The sequence below is a fragment of the Equus caballus genome, chromosome 20 (assembly GCF_041296265.1).
Source record: "Equus caballus isolate H_3958 breed thoroughbred chromosome 20, TB-T2T, whole genome shotgun sequence".
NCBI lineage: Eukaryota > Metazoa > Chordata > Mammalia > Perissodactyla > Equidae > Equus > Equus caballus.
In genome coordinates this window covers 47,599,432-47,616,620 of record NC_091703.1, presented here as the reverse complement: position 1 = coordinate 47,616,620, position 17,189 = coordinate 47,599,432, and the positions used below count along the sequence as shown (strand labels likewise).

The window sequence follows — 17,189 nt, the reverse complement described above, 5'->3', positions numbered from 1 at the left end:
ACAAGGAAACGAAGAGCCACAGACAGTAAGTGACCTGCTTCAGAACTCAGAGGCGTATCCAAAATTAGACGACAGGCTGCTCCGTTCCCCATCAAGCGCTGTTTCCACGCACCGCAATGACGCTATGAGGGTTCAATCACTGTGCCACATGCCCGGCCTTAGAAGAAAAGGTTTTCTGATATCTCAAATCAATTCAGCACTGTTTTATTGAGCAGCTGCTATTTTATCAGTGTTGGGTTCCAGCCTCCTTTGGGATGCATGCCCCACTTTAAATGCTTCACTCATTTCCTGCATTAAAGAGGTTATCGGAGGTTTTACTAACCCTTCACAGGGACAGTAATGCAACTATATCAATAATCACTTTGAAGGTCAATGGTCAAAATGCACCAATTCAGACAGAGATTGGTAGAGTGGATCAAAAAACAAGACTGTATGGGGGACCAGCCCAGTGGCACAGCGGTTAAGTTCGCACATTCCACTTCAGCAGCCTGGGGGTCGTCGGTTTGGATCCCGGGTGTGGACCTATGCACCGCTTATCAGGCCATGCTGTGGCAGGTGTCCCACATAAAATAGAGGAAGATGGGCATGGATGTTAGCTCAGGGCCAGTCTTCCTCAGCAAAAAGAGGAGGATTGGCAGCAGATGTTAGCTCAGGGCTAATCTTCCTCAAAAAAAAAAAAAAAAAAGACTGTACAAGAAACTCATTTTAAATATAAAGACACAAGGAGATTATGTGGAACAATGAAAAATCTCATTGCTGATGGGAATGCAAAATGGTGCAGCCACTTTGGGAGACAGTTTGGCAGTTTCTTACAAAACTAAACATACTCTTACCATGTGATCTAGCAATTGCATTTCTTGGCATTTACCCAAAGGAGTTGAAAACTTATGTCCACACACATGTTTATAGATTATAAGGTCCTCACATACCCATGGAGTGGTATAGTGTTACTGACAGTGGACTTGGAGTAGTTGTACGTGTGTACTGCAAACTCTAGGGCAGTCACTAAAAAGCAAAGGTCAAAAAAAAGAAGTATAACTGATATGCCAAGAAAGGAGAGAAAGGGGAATCACATAAAACCTTACATTAAAACCAAAAAGGCAGAAAAAGAGTGGAAGACAAAAATAGGATAAAGAACAAGGACAATAAATAGAAAACAATAACAACTATTATTGGAAGATATTAATCCAACTATATCAATAATCAGTTTGAATGTCAATGGTCTAAATGCACCAACTGGAAGACAGATTGTCAAAACCTAAGACCCAACTGACGCTTCAAAGTGCAGTGCCTGTGACACCTACCAACTTCTAAGGTGGGAACACAGCTCCAGCTTTCTCTGTTGACTGCCCGGGGGGCAAATTCTTCCTTTATGGAGCCTTTTAGGCCAACTCTCCACTGCGCCTTTAAGCAACACTGAGAATGTACTGTTTTCCTAAGGTGTAGTTTGGGAGCTTACAGGTTTGTTTTTTAATGGTGAGTACCACAACACCATTATCAGATGTTTTCCTCTCTTCCAAGCCTATTTTTGTTTCCTTTGTAGTTTTTATTTAGAAAAGGTTCTTCTTAATTACGTATGGATTTATTGTGACCACATCAATGGGTTGACTATTGATTTATTGTGAATCACTGTTCTTCTTGGCATGAGGTGGAGTCTTTAGAACCATCATTATATTTGTTATGATTATTCCGTTCACTATAGCATTATTACTAATTACAGCAGGGAGCTGGAACAGAGACCATCTTGGTTGGAGAGGGAGCATGAACTTTGGATTCAGAAACCTGGTCTTATCCCAGTCTACCACGTTTGGCTGCGTTTCTAAATTGGTCACTCAAGGCCCAAGTCTCTCTGGAAAAGATATGACACCTTTCTGTTTAAAAAAAATCCTTTGAGATATTCAGGACAATGTTGCCTGACCAGCAATTTATTTTAATTTATGCGACTTTCATGGATTTGAGATTCACAAATTTCTTGAGTCACATTAAAATAATTTAGACAGTACAGTCAAATGGGATCCTAGATTTGCCTGAGACGGAGTCACTTAAATTCTGACCCAGTTTAATAATATATGCCTTCCTATTGGTTTTTCAAGAAAACAAAGGAGTCTAAAAATGACTTTGAACTATGTGAAATAAAATGCTGTCCAAAAATGACTTTGAACAATTGAAATTAAAGTGCTGTCATTTGCATTTTACTGTATAAGCTTTTAATTATAAAAAGACTCTTTACTTGTTCAGTTACCTCTTTCATGTATATTTTTCTAAATTTCCCCTTATAACTAGCTCTACATATTAACAAACCTAAAAACTAACTTAAAATAATCATGTAGTTTTTCTTTCCCTTTTCTACCAGCAGTGATCAATTAGCATTTCCTGAGAAATCAATGCTCAACCAAGTAACAAAATAATACTGAGACATGGGAGTTTCAATGGTCCTATTTTTCCTGAAAAAAGTAGAACCTTGGCTGATATTTATTAACATCCCAAACAATCAAGAATATTTACATGTATATTCATTCTGAAGGTAATAGGTGAATACAGGCATAGGTACTTGTATATGTTCTAGCACAGAGCTAACAGTGTTGCTTCACTTTAAAAGAGACAGTGGAAAATTCTGTAATATAATCACATGCTGGGACTGTATTTGTATATATGGAATACGAAGTGAAGGTAAATGGCAACTGTCATTAGTCGCCTCTACAGCCCCACTTCTGGATCTATTAGCTGATTCCTAACAATGGTCACAGCATAAGCAACCCTGAAGCAGGCAGCACTGGCTACTGGGTCCCTTTCTGCTGCGTGCAAGTACTTCCCATGAGCATCTACACGCAGAGCATGAACCTAGGAGCGACAGGAAGAGCGCACAGGATCAGCAGGCCGGAGCTTTCAATCCAGCTGGATAAAGAGAAGATTTTATATGTTCTTGCCATATCTTAAGAAACGTTATGAAACCACTCATGTCAACAAGTGTAATTTTTTTTCAGTTGAAAATGTAATTGTTGAAGCAATTCAGAGTAAAAGTATAATCTGAGCAGAAGAAAACTGATTTTTTTTTTCCTAAAGGAGAAGGTTTTAAACTGATTATGCCTAGGGGCAAGAGAAATCTCCTTTCACTAGAATCCTGAGCATTTTTGGCATATTCTGGCATCTGCACAGGCTGGTATCATAGTGTAACCATGTCATACTGGCCTTATGTCATCTCCTAAACGGGACTGAAAGCTTCCTGAAGGCAGAGATGAGGTCTTCTATTTCATTTTTATTCATCGTCTGCTTAAGCACATTTTAAGTATATACCACGAATTTGTTGAGCCGACTTGAAATGACTGAGATGAATTAAAGAAAAACATCCCAGGTAGGAAGGAAGGCAACGGGCTACAAATTTATTGGGTGACATTATAAAAATCCAAAAAGTACTTGACAGGCAGAAACTAGTACCTGAATTAAAGAAGACAAAAGCTAACAGGAGTAACTGTGAAATATCATTCTTGGATCTAAAAAACAACTGTAAAAGTAAAAAGATGGGAGAATGCAGCTTGACACGGTTATCAAAGGACTAAGGCCACAGCCTGCACTAACAGAGGTCAAGAAGGAAGGAGTTTGCTTCTGGGTTCCAGGCACTAAGAAGGACACCGACAAACTCTAGTGTGCCCAGAGACCACTGACCAGGATGATGAGGTGACTTGAAACCCTATCACACAGCAAGGGTTTCAAAAGAGCAGGGGGTGAGGGAATACAGGAAAAATTCAGCCTAAAGAAGATAAGACTTTGTGAGAAATGATAGTTGTCCAAAGCAGATATTTTGCTTTGTTTAAGAGGAATAGTTTTGCCTCAGTTTACAGCTTAGCTAATATAATTTCCATCATTTTCTTAGAAAAGACTTTGACACTTTATTACATGACAGCTATAATTAATGTCAGACTCTAAATTAGAAGTCAAAAATTCTATTTGATCATTTGGTTTCAAGTTGGACCTAAAGTATGTCTTGGCATTATTACTAACTGTTAGCAGCAAGTTCTGGAAACAGATGCAGTCTTGATATGTGTTCTAAATATGAAACACATTGCAAAAAGACTTGGAGATAAAAATATATACTGCTTATGCACACTCTCACTGTGCTATTTCCTGTCCTTATCAGCAATAAAAGTTTCTCTTGTTTTGCCCTTACTTTCTTGTTCCAGGTGAACAAAATTTTCTTTCTTATTTTTCCATGTCTTCTTCCCTTTTTTCTTCTACATGCCTATCTTCCTCTTTTTTTTTTTCCTATCTTCTTTCTCACTAACATCTGGTTATTAAACATTTACTGAGCAACTACTATGTGCTGAAAACTGTGCCAGGTTATAAGGATTTAAGACTATGTGAGACTCAGTCACTGTCCTTGAGAAGCTTACGTCCTATAAAAGGGGAAAGGCATGTAATCAAATTACTATACCAATGGGAGATACGTACACATCAGAGATGTGTCCAAAGCACACAGAGGACAAACGGATGAGTGCAGATGAAAGAGTGACTCACTTTGAGGGAAGTGACGGTCGGGAAAGGGAGGCCTGAGCAGGATCCACAGGGCCCTGCCCAGCTGACGCAGAGAGGAGGGCTGGCATGGAAGTGTGAAACAGCATAGCACACTTAAGGAATGCCAGGCGTTCATAAGAAGAAAGGCGCATCCTTTACCTACAAGAGTTGACCGTTTAGGGAGACAGCCAAGTAGCCACATAAACGGACTGTTAGTTTTAGCTGGATCTGTTCTGTACTTGAATTGATGTGAATGACTACTTAAAGGTAAATGTTTAGGGCTTTGTCTTTGGGTAAAACTAAAGAAAAATATTTTAATTAAAAAATGGACCAAAAATATGGAAAACCATAATCTGGACCATTTGCTGACAGTTGCTGTGACAGAGGAAGTGTTTCCCCAGGAAGGAATGCATGAAATGCTTTCTATAAAGAAATACCACTGACAAAGTGAGAGACAAAAGGAAATGGGATGGTGGTATTCCTAGGTGCGAGGAGGGCAGTCTTGAGGTTTTTACAAATGTAGTAACATCCTGACAATGGAATATTATTCAGTGGTGAAAAGAAATGAGCATTCAAGCCATGAAAAGAGACAGAGGAACCCTAAATGCACATTGCTAAGTGAAAGAATCCAGGCCAAAAAGGCCACATACTGTGTGATTCCAATTATATGACATTCTGGAAAGGGCAAAAACAGAGAGACAGGAAAAAGATCAGACCAAGGGGCAGGTGAGGAGTGCTAAACAGGTGGCGCACGGGGCATTTTTAGGGCAAGGCAACTATTCTGTCTGACTCTCTAATGGCAGATACATGGCATCATGCTTTTGGCAAAATCCACAGAATGCACAACACTGAGAGGAAACCCTAATGTAAGTATGAACTTTAGTTAATAATCACGTATCAAAATGGACTCATCCGTTGTAACAAACGTACCACACAAATGCAAGATGTTAATAAGAGAAAGTGGCAGGTTGGGGCGGGGAGAGGGGGATTGGATGTAGTGATATAGGAACTCTGTACTTTACGTTCAATTTTCCTGTAAATCTAAAACTGCTTTAAACCATAAAATATTAATTTAAAAGCAAATATATATAATAGTATGTTCCTACTTTTTTGAAGCTAATGACACGACTTGGTTTTTCCACTGGCACTTATCAGGTAAGGCAAGCTTTCTTTACTAAAAGTCCTCAGAACCACCAATTCCTGTACAGACATCAACCTACTCCTTGCAGAACCTCTGAGACTTGTGGATGGGCAATTGGGAGTAACTTGCTCACACGGGACCACTGAGGCAGTGGATCGGTAGATTGATACATCTGAGACCAGTGCAAAGAATCTTCAGTGACAGTGAAACTAAAACTCGGGTTTCCTCAGTTAAATTGCCTCCACCCTCTTTCTCAGGTCTCAGTGAACCACTGAAGCCACTGTATCATTAGAAAATTTGCATTAATACATTCATTGAGTGCAGGTCAAGCTCCCAAGTTTTCTTCTATGAAAAGGAAGGGATTGTAGCAAATCTTTCAATAAAATTTATAACCGTGTCTTTGCCTTCCCTGCATAAGCATGATTCCTTTCATTACTAAATCTTCTCTCCACGTGTGTGTGGTTGTACACGTATCAAAAATAAATCCTCACAAAAACAACTGTTAAGAGCCATGTACAAAATCAGGGTCAAACCATGTACGCAGGTTTCATTCTGAGCTTTGGTACCTCCGTCTGGCTACAAATAGCTGTGACTAGTCATAAAACCATTTTTAGTCAACTTCGTGAGCCGGGCCAACTAGATCTAGTAGGAATGGAAACCACCTCCTGGGTCCTCAGGATGAGGAACTCAAAAGTTACAGTAAACTGAGGTCCAGGTATGCCCTGAACCTGGGCCCACAGCAGCAAGATGAAAACATCACCTGCTCGTGTTGGAAGATAGCTCATGTTTAGAGAAAGCAACATGAATTTCAACTTACAGACTGCAAAAATAACCCAACCAATCCCAGTCGATAGGATAGAGAAGAATATTGAACATTTAATTGGTAACACAGGGACTGCCTTTGTTTAGGGTCCATTAAATTTAATAACTTCCCCCTCTGTGGCTTTAAACAGAGAACGTCTTCTAAATAAGAGTGGCTCCTATTAAACTTAATCACTTGCCCGTGGCTGCTGTGGCAGAGGTGTGGCTAGCAAACAGGTGGCTCTTAATCAAGGAATGTTTCTGTAGTAAAAAGTAGATGTTCTAGTGTTCTGTTGCATTTGCTTTAACTTTCTGGTTTATTAGTATTAATTGCTGGCGTTTTCCTTTTAACTTCTCTTAAGGCGTCATTCCCTCCTGTGAGTTACGAACGGCCCTGCTGAAATAAATGCCCATATATACTTGGCACATCACCGAAGCTGCTGGTTTCCAAACTTGACTCAGAGCACTAGGACTAGACAGAAATTCGGTTGTAAGTTCATTTAAAAATGAACTGCACCAAACACTGCTGGGTTTGAAACGACATGAAACGATTCCCCCGATGGACCTTGAGTGATCAAATGGAACTTTTCCACCGGCAATTTCTAGATTTTGTGATGGTAATAAAATAATTTTTAGTAACTTTATTTATTAGACTAATGCCTAGTCTGCTGACCTTGGAAATATTATAGTTTAACGACTAGAGTCATAAAAAAGGAGACATCTTTAATAGTCCTGTGAAGTTGATTAAGTGGAATTTTTTGATATTTAAATATTTGGAAAGAAGAAATTTAAGAGTATTTGCTTAAACAGAAAAAAAAAATAACCTTCAAAAAGATTACAGTTCTTAACTCTTGTCTCATGTAAAACAAAATGCTACGAATGCAGGGAAAAATCATGGACAGAACCTGTACCGGCCTCTCGCAGAGCAACTGAGGCAGACAAGCTGTACGACCCTTCCCTTGGCTCTCTGACGCGTGGATTCTGGGTCTCTAAGAGACCTCTAGAAAGCAGCAGGGAGGCCCATGGGCACTATGGCCAAGACCACACAAAAAGGCCTGTGTAAATCTCTTCCTCCTCACCTGTGCCCAAGAGTGGTAGGGACTTCGGTTAATCTCAGCTACTTCACGCAGATGGATGGGACGGGGACCCTACAAAAACATTAACCTATGCGGGGTCCCCGTTAGGAGGCTAACAATAGCTCATGCTCTGACCCACAAGTCAAAGACTCAGACTCAATAAACGGTTGAGCTTCTTTTCATAGTAGGATAATCACATTAAAGACTTTTTGAAAGTCAGTAATTACTTATTTACGTAGTATTTTGTAATGACCTCCAAAAAAGTAATTATATTCTTTGTGTCAAGCCTCACAAGTGCTCTGAACATCAGAAATGTCATGAGTGATAACGCCGTTACAATGCTAAAGACATGCAATGCTGTGGGTTGTTTTCAGGCTCATCGGTCCTCGCTTACCACATCTTGCTCTTCAATAGAATCAGTGAGAAGTAACTTTGGCTACCTCTGTTCAGTGAATATTCTTTTAGAGCCAAATTAGATGAAATGAGATAATGCATAAAAATCACTCAGGGTGGAGGGTGTTACTTAAATACAGATGATTATGTGATGAGGCCACACTTGTCACAGTAAGTATGATGGGGGAGGGCACCAAGCCCTCCAGGGCCTCCCCTGCACTGTCCCATCTCTAGACTGGCTTCTGATAAGTTGTGCTTAATTTTTTAATTCAGCTGAATAGGACCTCAACTCATTACAATAACGTAGACCCTATTAGTCAATTACACGACAATAACTCATTGTTCAGTGTAAACCTGTAACTGCTACTGTTCTTGTTACAATATTTAAGGCTAGTCAGGGTTAAGGAAATATTTCCTGAATCTTTGTATTGCACCTATGAACTTGAAGACATCTGGTTTTCTATCTGTCTTTGCAGTAAAGTAGAGATTATGGGTAACATACCTTTATCATCCTATTTTATTTACACTTTGCTTCCATAAAGGATTTGAGAGAGACTACAGGAACTATAAAAGATAATATCATTGTCATTATTGTAACTCATTAGGTTCTAGCACGTGTAGCCACACTTGAAAAATTACTCAGAAGAAAGGATACCAAAAAAGGACGTTGTAAAACTGGATTCTCTGAAGGTCTTTAAATAGATTAAATCAGGGTCTTTCTTTGGAATGGTCATTTAGGATGAAACAGAATTTCGTTAGAAGTAGTTCTTTCTGAAAGCTTTCTGGCTGCTTTTATTCCTACGATCCCTTCAAAAAGAACATTATTGTGTCAGGTTATATGTAAATGTAACTTAACGTTTTCTATTTTCTGATACTATAATTGAACGTTATTTTCTCTTAGTGCTTTACTGACTTTTTGTGAATGGCTCCCAATTGCTTTTAGCTCTATAAATACTCATTATAAATCTATAGGATAATAACAATAACAATGGTAAACATTTATTGAGTACTTGTATGTGCTAGGTGCTGTTAAGTGCTTTATGAATTTCATGTGGGTATTAACTCATTTACGTATTTCAAGGGTTTTTTTTTTTTTAATTTTAAATACCCTCTGCTGATTCATTTTAAAAAGCAAATACTCCCCTTTAAAAGTTTAGATTTTTATCTACTTGATTCATTTTAAAAAGCAAATACTCCCCTTTAAAAGTTTAGATTTTTATCTACTTAATTCATTTAAGCTAGGGCTTACCTGCAAATTACATATAGATATACAATTTATGCTCAACAATTTTAGCTTCACAATATCAGCTACAATCTGTTTAGCACATACTGTGTGTCAGGCCTGTCCTGAGCACTTTACATGAAGCATCTTATTTAATCGTCACAGTAACCCTAAGACATAAATTCTATATCCCTATTTTACAAATAATAAAATTAAGTTTCAGAGAGCTAAGAAACTTGCCTGATACATGTATGAGCTGGGATTCAAACCTGGGTCTGAACCTCCAATCCTAGTGTCTAAGTGAGGGATTTCATTCTTTGTCACTCGAGATCATATGAGAATATTTTGTGTATCCCTTCACATAGGGAGATGAGAAGTGATTTCTCTACACAAAAACATGAACAACTCTGGAAAGCATCTCAAAAAGTGAACACACAACTGCTTGGAGATGGAGATGGAAGTTAATATTTTAGCTGCCCTTGTTACAGAGAAATAGCATCTCGGACCTTAGGGCCAGCTTTAGATATTCAGGACAGAAACTATGCAACTTGGCACCTCGGAAGCCATGAGACAGGCTCCTCTCCAAGGAGGTTCCTAGGACCAGTCCCCAGGGAAGTGAAATGGTGCTCCCTCCAGAGGACGTGGTCCCCAAGTCCACTAGACAGCGCTCTGGTGGCACAGCCCTACACCCAAGAGTAAGGTCAGGTCAATCAGCCTTCCTCCAGTCCCCTGACAGACCACATCCAGTTCTTTCTCGCTCTTTCCCTACTGCTGACAGGAGGGATTTTCTGTTCTCTTTGCTTTAATGTTTATACAGAACCTCCCAGCCTGGCACCATGTTACTCCGCCAGGAGCAACTCATAGAATGTTTGGGGCGGGAAGATAAAACTGGACCCGACTCAGTTTTAAACCAGTTTAAAGCAGAGGCTCGTTTCTACCTTTGGCCTCAGCTCAACATATGGCTGGATAATTAACCAGTTTCTGCTCCTGCTGCCTCCTCTGTGAAATGGGAACAGTTGTATAGATTAGTTTGCAGAAACGTTTTAAGTAATTATCAGTAAACTGGCTCAAAATAATCTGGCTGTTCTATATGACACATGTCAATGACAGACAATAACGACGACCCATTGATGCAGCATTTTCAGTGTTATTTTCAATGGTTTTCCCATTGAGTTCATACGCAACTACACCTCAGTGAGAAAACGCTGTAACAAGCGTCTCTACAGCTAATCACTCTCTGAGGTTTTCTCCTCCAGGTACTGCCAGAGGACAAACAGCAAAATCTGCTTCAGCCACAGAGGGTTGGACAGGTGGAAGGCCTAGAGGACCCTAAACAGAAGCAAGTTTGCACAAATCTGTGCTGGCAAAGTGTCATTTTGGCCCTATGTGAAAGAGACGGACTCAGTATAATATACAGCAGGAATGACCAGAACTAACTCAACACCATCCAACACTGAGCTGGGATCCCACATCAGCCTCACTATCCCCCTGTGCCTCACTCATCCTTTCCCGTGTCTTTAATGGACGTTTGCCTAAAGGAGGTAGTCATTCCAGCTGAGGGAAATGATAACTAAAATTCTACACTCTGCACAATCTCCCAATAAATACCATGTGACTCGTGAAGATGACAAGGGCAGTCAGAATGGAAGGTGGTGACATGGTTTTCCACAGAGTATCGCCATTCTCCCTCCACCCCTCTTCTTTCCCTACTCACCCCTACGGGAGTCCGTCTGCTGCAGAAAATGTGAAGGCACTAGGACCAGAGAGCCCTTGCCTGCTATTTGCTTGAGAAACAAAGCCTTCCCTCCTCCCAAGTTGAAAGAAATAAAGGAGTCTGAACTAATCAAAACCTGCAAGCCGGCTGGTGGAGCTTCAGCCTGTCAGTGATGCAACTCAGCGGAGTGAGTAACGGCTTCGAGCTTTGCAGAAAATGAGAGAGGGAGAGAAACAGAGACAGAAACACAAAGAGAAAGAAAGAAAGGCATTAACCTGGCCAGGAGTCAAACAGGTGCACGGGGCCCGAACGCTGAGAAGAGTGTCTGACAAACACAGGATCCAGCTGTGTGTGTCTCTGTGGGTCTACTTCTTTATTTATGGGGCGCGATGTGGAGTCTGTATGTCCAGGGTATACTGAGAGGTTTTTTTTTATTCACAGGACTCACATGGTTGGCCAAGAGCCTTTAACTTTTTTCTGCTTGTCAGTTTGAAGTCTTGGTGGACACTTCCTGGCTCTCTATGAATTCTCCACGAAAGAGAGAAGCAGCCAGGGTGTTTGCCACATGCAGTTCCACCATGAGCCACAGGTTTTTTGGTGACTTTGGAGCCGTGGCTCTGGGAGCACTGGGGCTGCCCTGACGAGAGCGACAGCAGTAAGCCACAGGACTCATGGGAAGGCTGCCTCCGCCATGAGCTGGCCGCCCAGAGGCCACATATCACCTTGTAGACCCTTCCAGGCCCCACTGCACTTCTAATGACTAGTTTCTGATGAGAATCTTTAGCGTGCAGGTGCTGTCTCCTGGAGCTGGCTAGCGTGCACTCCTGGGATTGAAGAGCCTTTAGAAATGGAGGGCTGCGCCCTCAATCTGTAATTTGGTTTACAGGCAGATGTTAGGAAAGGAAAGGAATGCAAGCAGAGGAAGGCCTGGCATAAGACCCTCAGGAGAAGGCCCTAGTTATGAGACAGTGCCCACCAAATGGGAGACAATTCAGCAGGACTAAAACTGGGGGGCATTAAATATCGTCTTAAGAAAACTGGGCCATCTCTGGTGGATTTTCAGTCTCTTGACTCAAAGTGTTCAAGTCTTTGATAACCCTGACCTCAGAAGACCCGGTTTGCCCCTTGTCACATTGCCCCCATGGCTCTAATAGAGAGTTCCTGTGGGTGTAGACACAACAGCCTTGGCCCATCCTGCAACCCCAACCCGACCCCTGCACGAGAGTGGGTTTCCAGTTAAAGTGCGGTCTTTACCTGAAATGCGCCTGGGCACGTCGGTGATGGCAGGAAGCCCCGTGCCCCGTGTGGAAGACAGCGGGGTCGTAGAGTGAATGGACGGGGACGTCATCTGGCTCAGGTAGGAGGGGTAAGACTGGTCATACGACCACGGCGGGGGAGACTGTGCCTGCCTGGGGTCTGGGAAAAAGAAGAAAAGTCTTTAGCATACCAGCCACTGTGGCCTTAGAACACGCAACCCAAAACTTAGAAAGGATAAAGCAGAAAAAAAAAATGAGACCATATAAGGACTATTTCTTTCCTGCAACCCCACCCTTTCAGGCCCTGCATAGCACAAAGCTTTCTAGACTTCAAGTCTCGATGAAAGCAACAAAATGGATCATGCATAAGGACTATTTATCTCTCTCTCATATAAATATTTCTATTTGGAAAGTGTAACAGTCATTTAGAAAATGGTCTGCTTCGATTATCTTTACAAAGTTGAATTCTATTTTATTTATTTTCTGTATTTCCTAATATTACTCCGATGAACATATGTTGCTTTTTTTCCCCCTAAAGTTAGACCTTTTTTTGAACAATTAACTTGGTTAAAGAACAGGCAGACTGTGTCTTTTACTGCTGCAGATCCAGCTACTATCTTTCAGACATGCTTTTTGGTGTTTAAAGTACATGATTCCATGCACAGTTCATTTTCTTTCCAGGCAAGGCAACGGGATGGCACTTTCTAGCATGGGGGTTAGGAGGGTCAGGGTAGAGATGGGAACAGAGGGGGCAGCAGGTAAGAAGAACAGAAAAGAGGGGAGCGGGTTATATTATTTTCATGCTAAAGCTACGCCAGAAAATCACCTTTAAGAAAAAGACACAGCTTAATTTCAAAGTCAGCTACCATTAGGAACGGAAAAGCTTCATCACCATCCAGTTTCAATGTTAAACATATGAGTTTCTGACATAAGAAAATGACCCAAAACAGGAGAACAGGGAAATGTCTTTAATCCTATTGAGATCTGCCGAAAAGATGTCACATGTTTGGAATGTGACCTAGTGTCACCTATAGTCACTGTAATAATAAAAATAATGGGCAGCCAACTTGTTAGAGCTAACTGCTGGGCACTGACGATATCTTTGATGTGTCTCTGTGGCGTTTCTCTGAAGAAACTCCAGGCCAAGAAGATTTATCCAAAGAGCTTCAGTCTACAGAAGCAAAGTAAAGTTGCTATATGTTTCCAGGGCAAAGAAGTGTGTATTTCAAACTGTTTCATTCTTATTTGAGGGCTAATCAAATAGAAACATAAGCAAATTTCTCTTAACATGGTTTGTTTTTTTTGCTAATATTAAGATTTTTTTTGTTAATTGTTGAAATTCTAAGATACCAAGCCATTCACAAGATGGCTTTGAATAAGAGAATATCCAGGGATTTTGGAACGTGGGGAATTGGGTTCAAGTTCTGGAACTTCTGCTTTCCAGCTGTGTGATCTTGGGTTACTCGGCAAATCTGAGGCTCAAGTTCCCCAACCCTACGGAAAAGGAGGTGGGGGAGTCACACCTCTGAAGCACAGGGATGTGAGAACTATACGAGAAAACTGTGAAGACAGGGCTAGCATAGGAGGCACTAAGCATTGCTTCTTGTCTTTTTCACAAAAAACTCGGTGACACAGGGATCGTTCCACGGTTAAAACACATGTCAACTGGAGTTAATACATTTGAAATAGTTTAAAATTATTCCCACATCACCGATCAGCCTCTGAAAATGAAAAGCTTAATTTTCAAAAATTATTCCTACACTGGAGCAGTCAACTCAGGTTTATTTCTAAACATAAAAATGAGTATAACAAGACAAGGGTGTTTCTGAGATGATTCCTCTTTTATGGCCTCTGAGTTTTTCTGTACAGTCAAAGCCGTTTAGTTTCAGCTATTTCTTGTTTATGTGTTCAATTCAGAAACAATGTATTTAAAGACTGTCTAAATAGGACATACTTTTCTTCAGTCAAAATAATTAAATACATCTGGATATTTATCTGATGTTTACTATATCAACAGATATATAGAAAAAATTCATTCAATTCAACTTTAAGGAATGTTTACCTGAGTTTGCAATTTGAATAAAAGCATAGTACTGTAAATGGTTAACAGAAACCGTTCCTTCAGAAATCTAAAGGGTACTTGATCATTAAAGTAACGAACTTTTGTGCTTTAAAATGTTCAAGGCTGAGGCTGTACAGATTGGCAGCATTTCAAATCTGAGTGAGTGGTCCTTGTTATATATCTGATACTGACATACTTCCTTGCTTTAACCATTAATGTAATTCACTATTCAGAGAAATGGTAAATGATCTTCAGATGGAAAAAGACGCATTCCTTACAGCCCCAGAAAGCAACCTCATAAAGGCCTTCTCTCAAGCAACATTTTCAACAGACAAAAAGGACAAGAACCACGCAGCTAAATGAGTTGGGCACACAGGACTCAAATTTGGATTTGAGTCAATCTAACTTGACCAGGTGACTTCCTGAGCAAGTAGCTTAACCTGTATGTCTCTTCGGCTACTGTCACGTGTTGTTGCCAGCAGTATTGGGCTCCCTCCCTGAAAGTGGGAAAAAATACAAAGAAATATAAAGAATGACTAAAATTATTAAAGTTTAAACATCACAGAGGAATTAGGGAACTTAACTTCGATATAAGATACGGCCTTTCAGTTCTCCTTGTGCAGAGAGGCAGCCCAGTACAGCTGGAAGCAAGCAGGCTTTCTAACAAGAGGATCTGAGTTGGAGTCCCAGCTCTGCTGTTTACAAGCTGTGTGACCTCAGCTGTGGTAGCTAACTCTTGAACCTTAGTTTCCTCATCTGGAAAATGAGGCAGCATACACAGTCAAGTGACTACAGCAAAGTAGTCGTGTGTACTGACTGGCTGGGCAGACAAGCCCAGTCTTGAATCACAGCTCCCCACTGCACTTAAACTTTTGGGGCCTCAACAGCTCATCTGTAAAATGGGAATAATGATATTTATTAGGGTTGTTGTGAGCATTACATGAACTAGGCCTTATCTGATAAGCTATCTGGTACTCCTGGCACATATTAACTATATAATAAATAGAAGTGATTATTGCTATCCGTAAAGTGAGTATAATAATAGGCACTATAATTTTTATTTACAAAATTAGATGAGATAACATAAGTAAAACATTTTGATAACTGTAAAGTACTATATTAAAACTATCATGATTCTCTTTAGGAGCTCACACGGTAAGGCTCCACTGTGTGACATGGAGTGTGTTCCTTAATGTTGCTGAGTTTTAATTTCCTCATCTGTAAAACGGGTATGATAATACTATCTCAGAGAGTTGTTGTAAGAATTAAATAATAAACAGTGAACGGCAAGTCAACATTATTATTGAAAAAAATTAAACCTCTGACTCTAAATTTCCAGGTGGCTGGGTTGCCCAGTGTTATTCTTGAAGATTTCCAAGAGCGGACTCAGCACAATTCCATGCATATAAAGCGTGGCACGCAGTAGGTACACCATAAACAGTTCTGAGTGACCCTCCCAGGGTGGCTTGAGTGAGTAGTGGAGATTTACAATGAAATAGTAATTAGTCATTCTCTAACTTCCCCTTAGGCTATAAAAGAAGTTCTATCAGCGGGGTTTTAGCTTTTACATAAACTTCCTGGACGCCAGAATATATACTAGAACAGTCTATTAAAGGATAGTTTTGCTTTTTAGTAGAGGTCCTTCCTGAAGATATCCACGATTAGCAAAACTGACTTCTCACTATCCCCAAACAAGTGAGCAGATCTCTCTTTGTTTTCGTCTCTCAGAGGACGGGCTGCAGTCCAGCCGATCTCTTTCAAGGTCACCTTCCTAAGAGTCTATGATAATGAAACACAAGAACTGCCATATGGGGTTCCCTAGATCTGGTATGAGTAATTTTAAAAGGGGAATGCAATCTTAAAAGAAAAAGTAATGGTCTCCAAACACCCCAGGCCTTCTGTACTACCCTGCGAATGAGCCATCACCACCACTAGCTCCACTGCCGGCCTGTGTGACCTTAGACAAATCATAAACCTACTGAAGCTTCAGGTTTCCTAATCTGTATAACGGGAATAAGTATGAAGACCACCCTCCTAAAGTTGTTATGAAGATTCAATGAGCTAATGGAGTAAAGAGCTGAGCACATGGAAAGAACCAATAAACGTTCACCACTGTTAAAACCGCTACCTTGACTGAACCTCCATTGTGCATTCATGTTTCCAGCCTATAAGCTGTTATCCTAGCAAAGGACAATTTTTAGAAAGCTTCCTATAGTTCTGAAGTCCACTATTTGGAGAATCCATCTGTGTCGCTCGTGTCAACACCCCTCACAATCATTTAACCTTAATCACGGCTCCTTCTTAGTCTTGGTTTCTCCCAGATCAAGAAACCCTAATATGTTTACTATATTTTCTAATACTGTACACTTTAACTTTTTTCAAACTTTTAGTGGAAAAACATGGCTATAAAATATCTTGACTTCCTAAATGCCCAATCACCAGAAAATATAATCCTATCATAAATAGATGATTACAGCCTATTTGCTTTGTTGTGGACAGTTATTAATGCTTACAACAAAGAAAAGTCATCTTAACCTGATCTCAAAAAGGGTTTCTGAACTCAACTTCCTGAAGAAACCTGAGACTTCTGAGATTCAGTCTCAGCCTAGATGAGTCAGAGCAGGTGACAGATGGTTTTCGGGCAGCGCCAGTCAATCCTCTGGTTACCAATAGGGAAGAGTGCAGGACCTAACTCTGAGACAACCCTACTAATTAATTAGCCATTAACAAACAAGAAACTGTCTTAACCTCAGGTCCCACAGAACTGGTATAATCCATTCCCTCATTCCACCCCATTTAGAGTGATACTGAGTGGTGTGTCTGTTTGAGTCTACAGAAACATGGAGGGAAGTGCGTGTCCTACCACGCCAACATAATAAGAATATCCTTGATTTTGTGTCTCGGAGGGTAGAGGTGCCAATCACAGCCTTGATATTATATCCTGGGTGACCTGTAATTAACTATAAGCGCCCACAAGTTTTCAGAGGCTAACTGAACTCTATTTCACGAAATATT

At 40.5% G+C, this 17,189-nt stretch overlaps 1 protein-coding gene across 7 annotated transcripts in view; it reads right to left on the bottom strand.

Annotated features, from left to right (window-relative positions):
• Positions 1-17,189, bottom strand: part of RUNX2 (RUNX family transcription factor 2) — a 315,448-nt gene that overhangs the window by 127,356 nt on the left and 170,903 nt on the right. For all 7 annotated transcript variants that reach the window (XM_023624252.2, XM_070244668.1, XM_070244666.1 and 4 more), the window contains one exon: positions 12,111-12,272. In XM_023624252.2, coding sequence (XP_023480020.1) covers positions 12,111-12,272 — 162 coding nt within the window. The remainder of the gene's footprint in view (positions 1-12,110; positions 12,273-17,189) is intronic.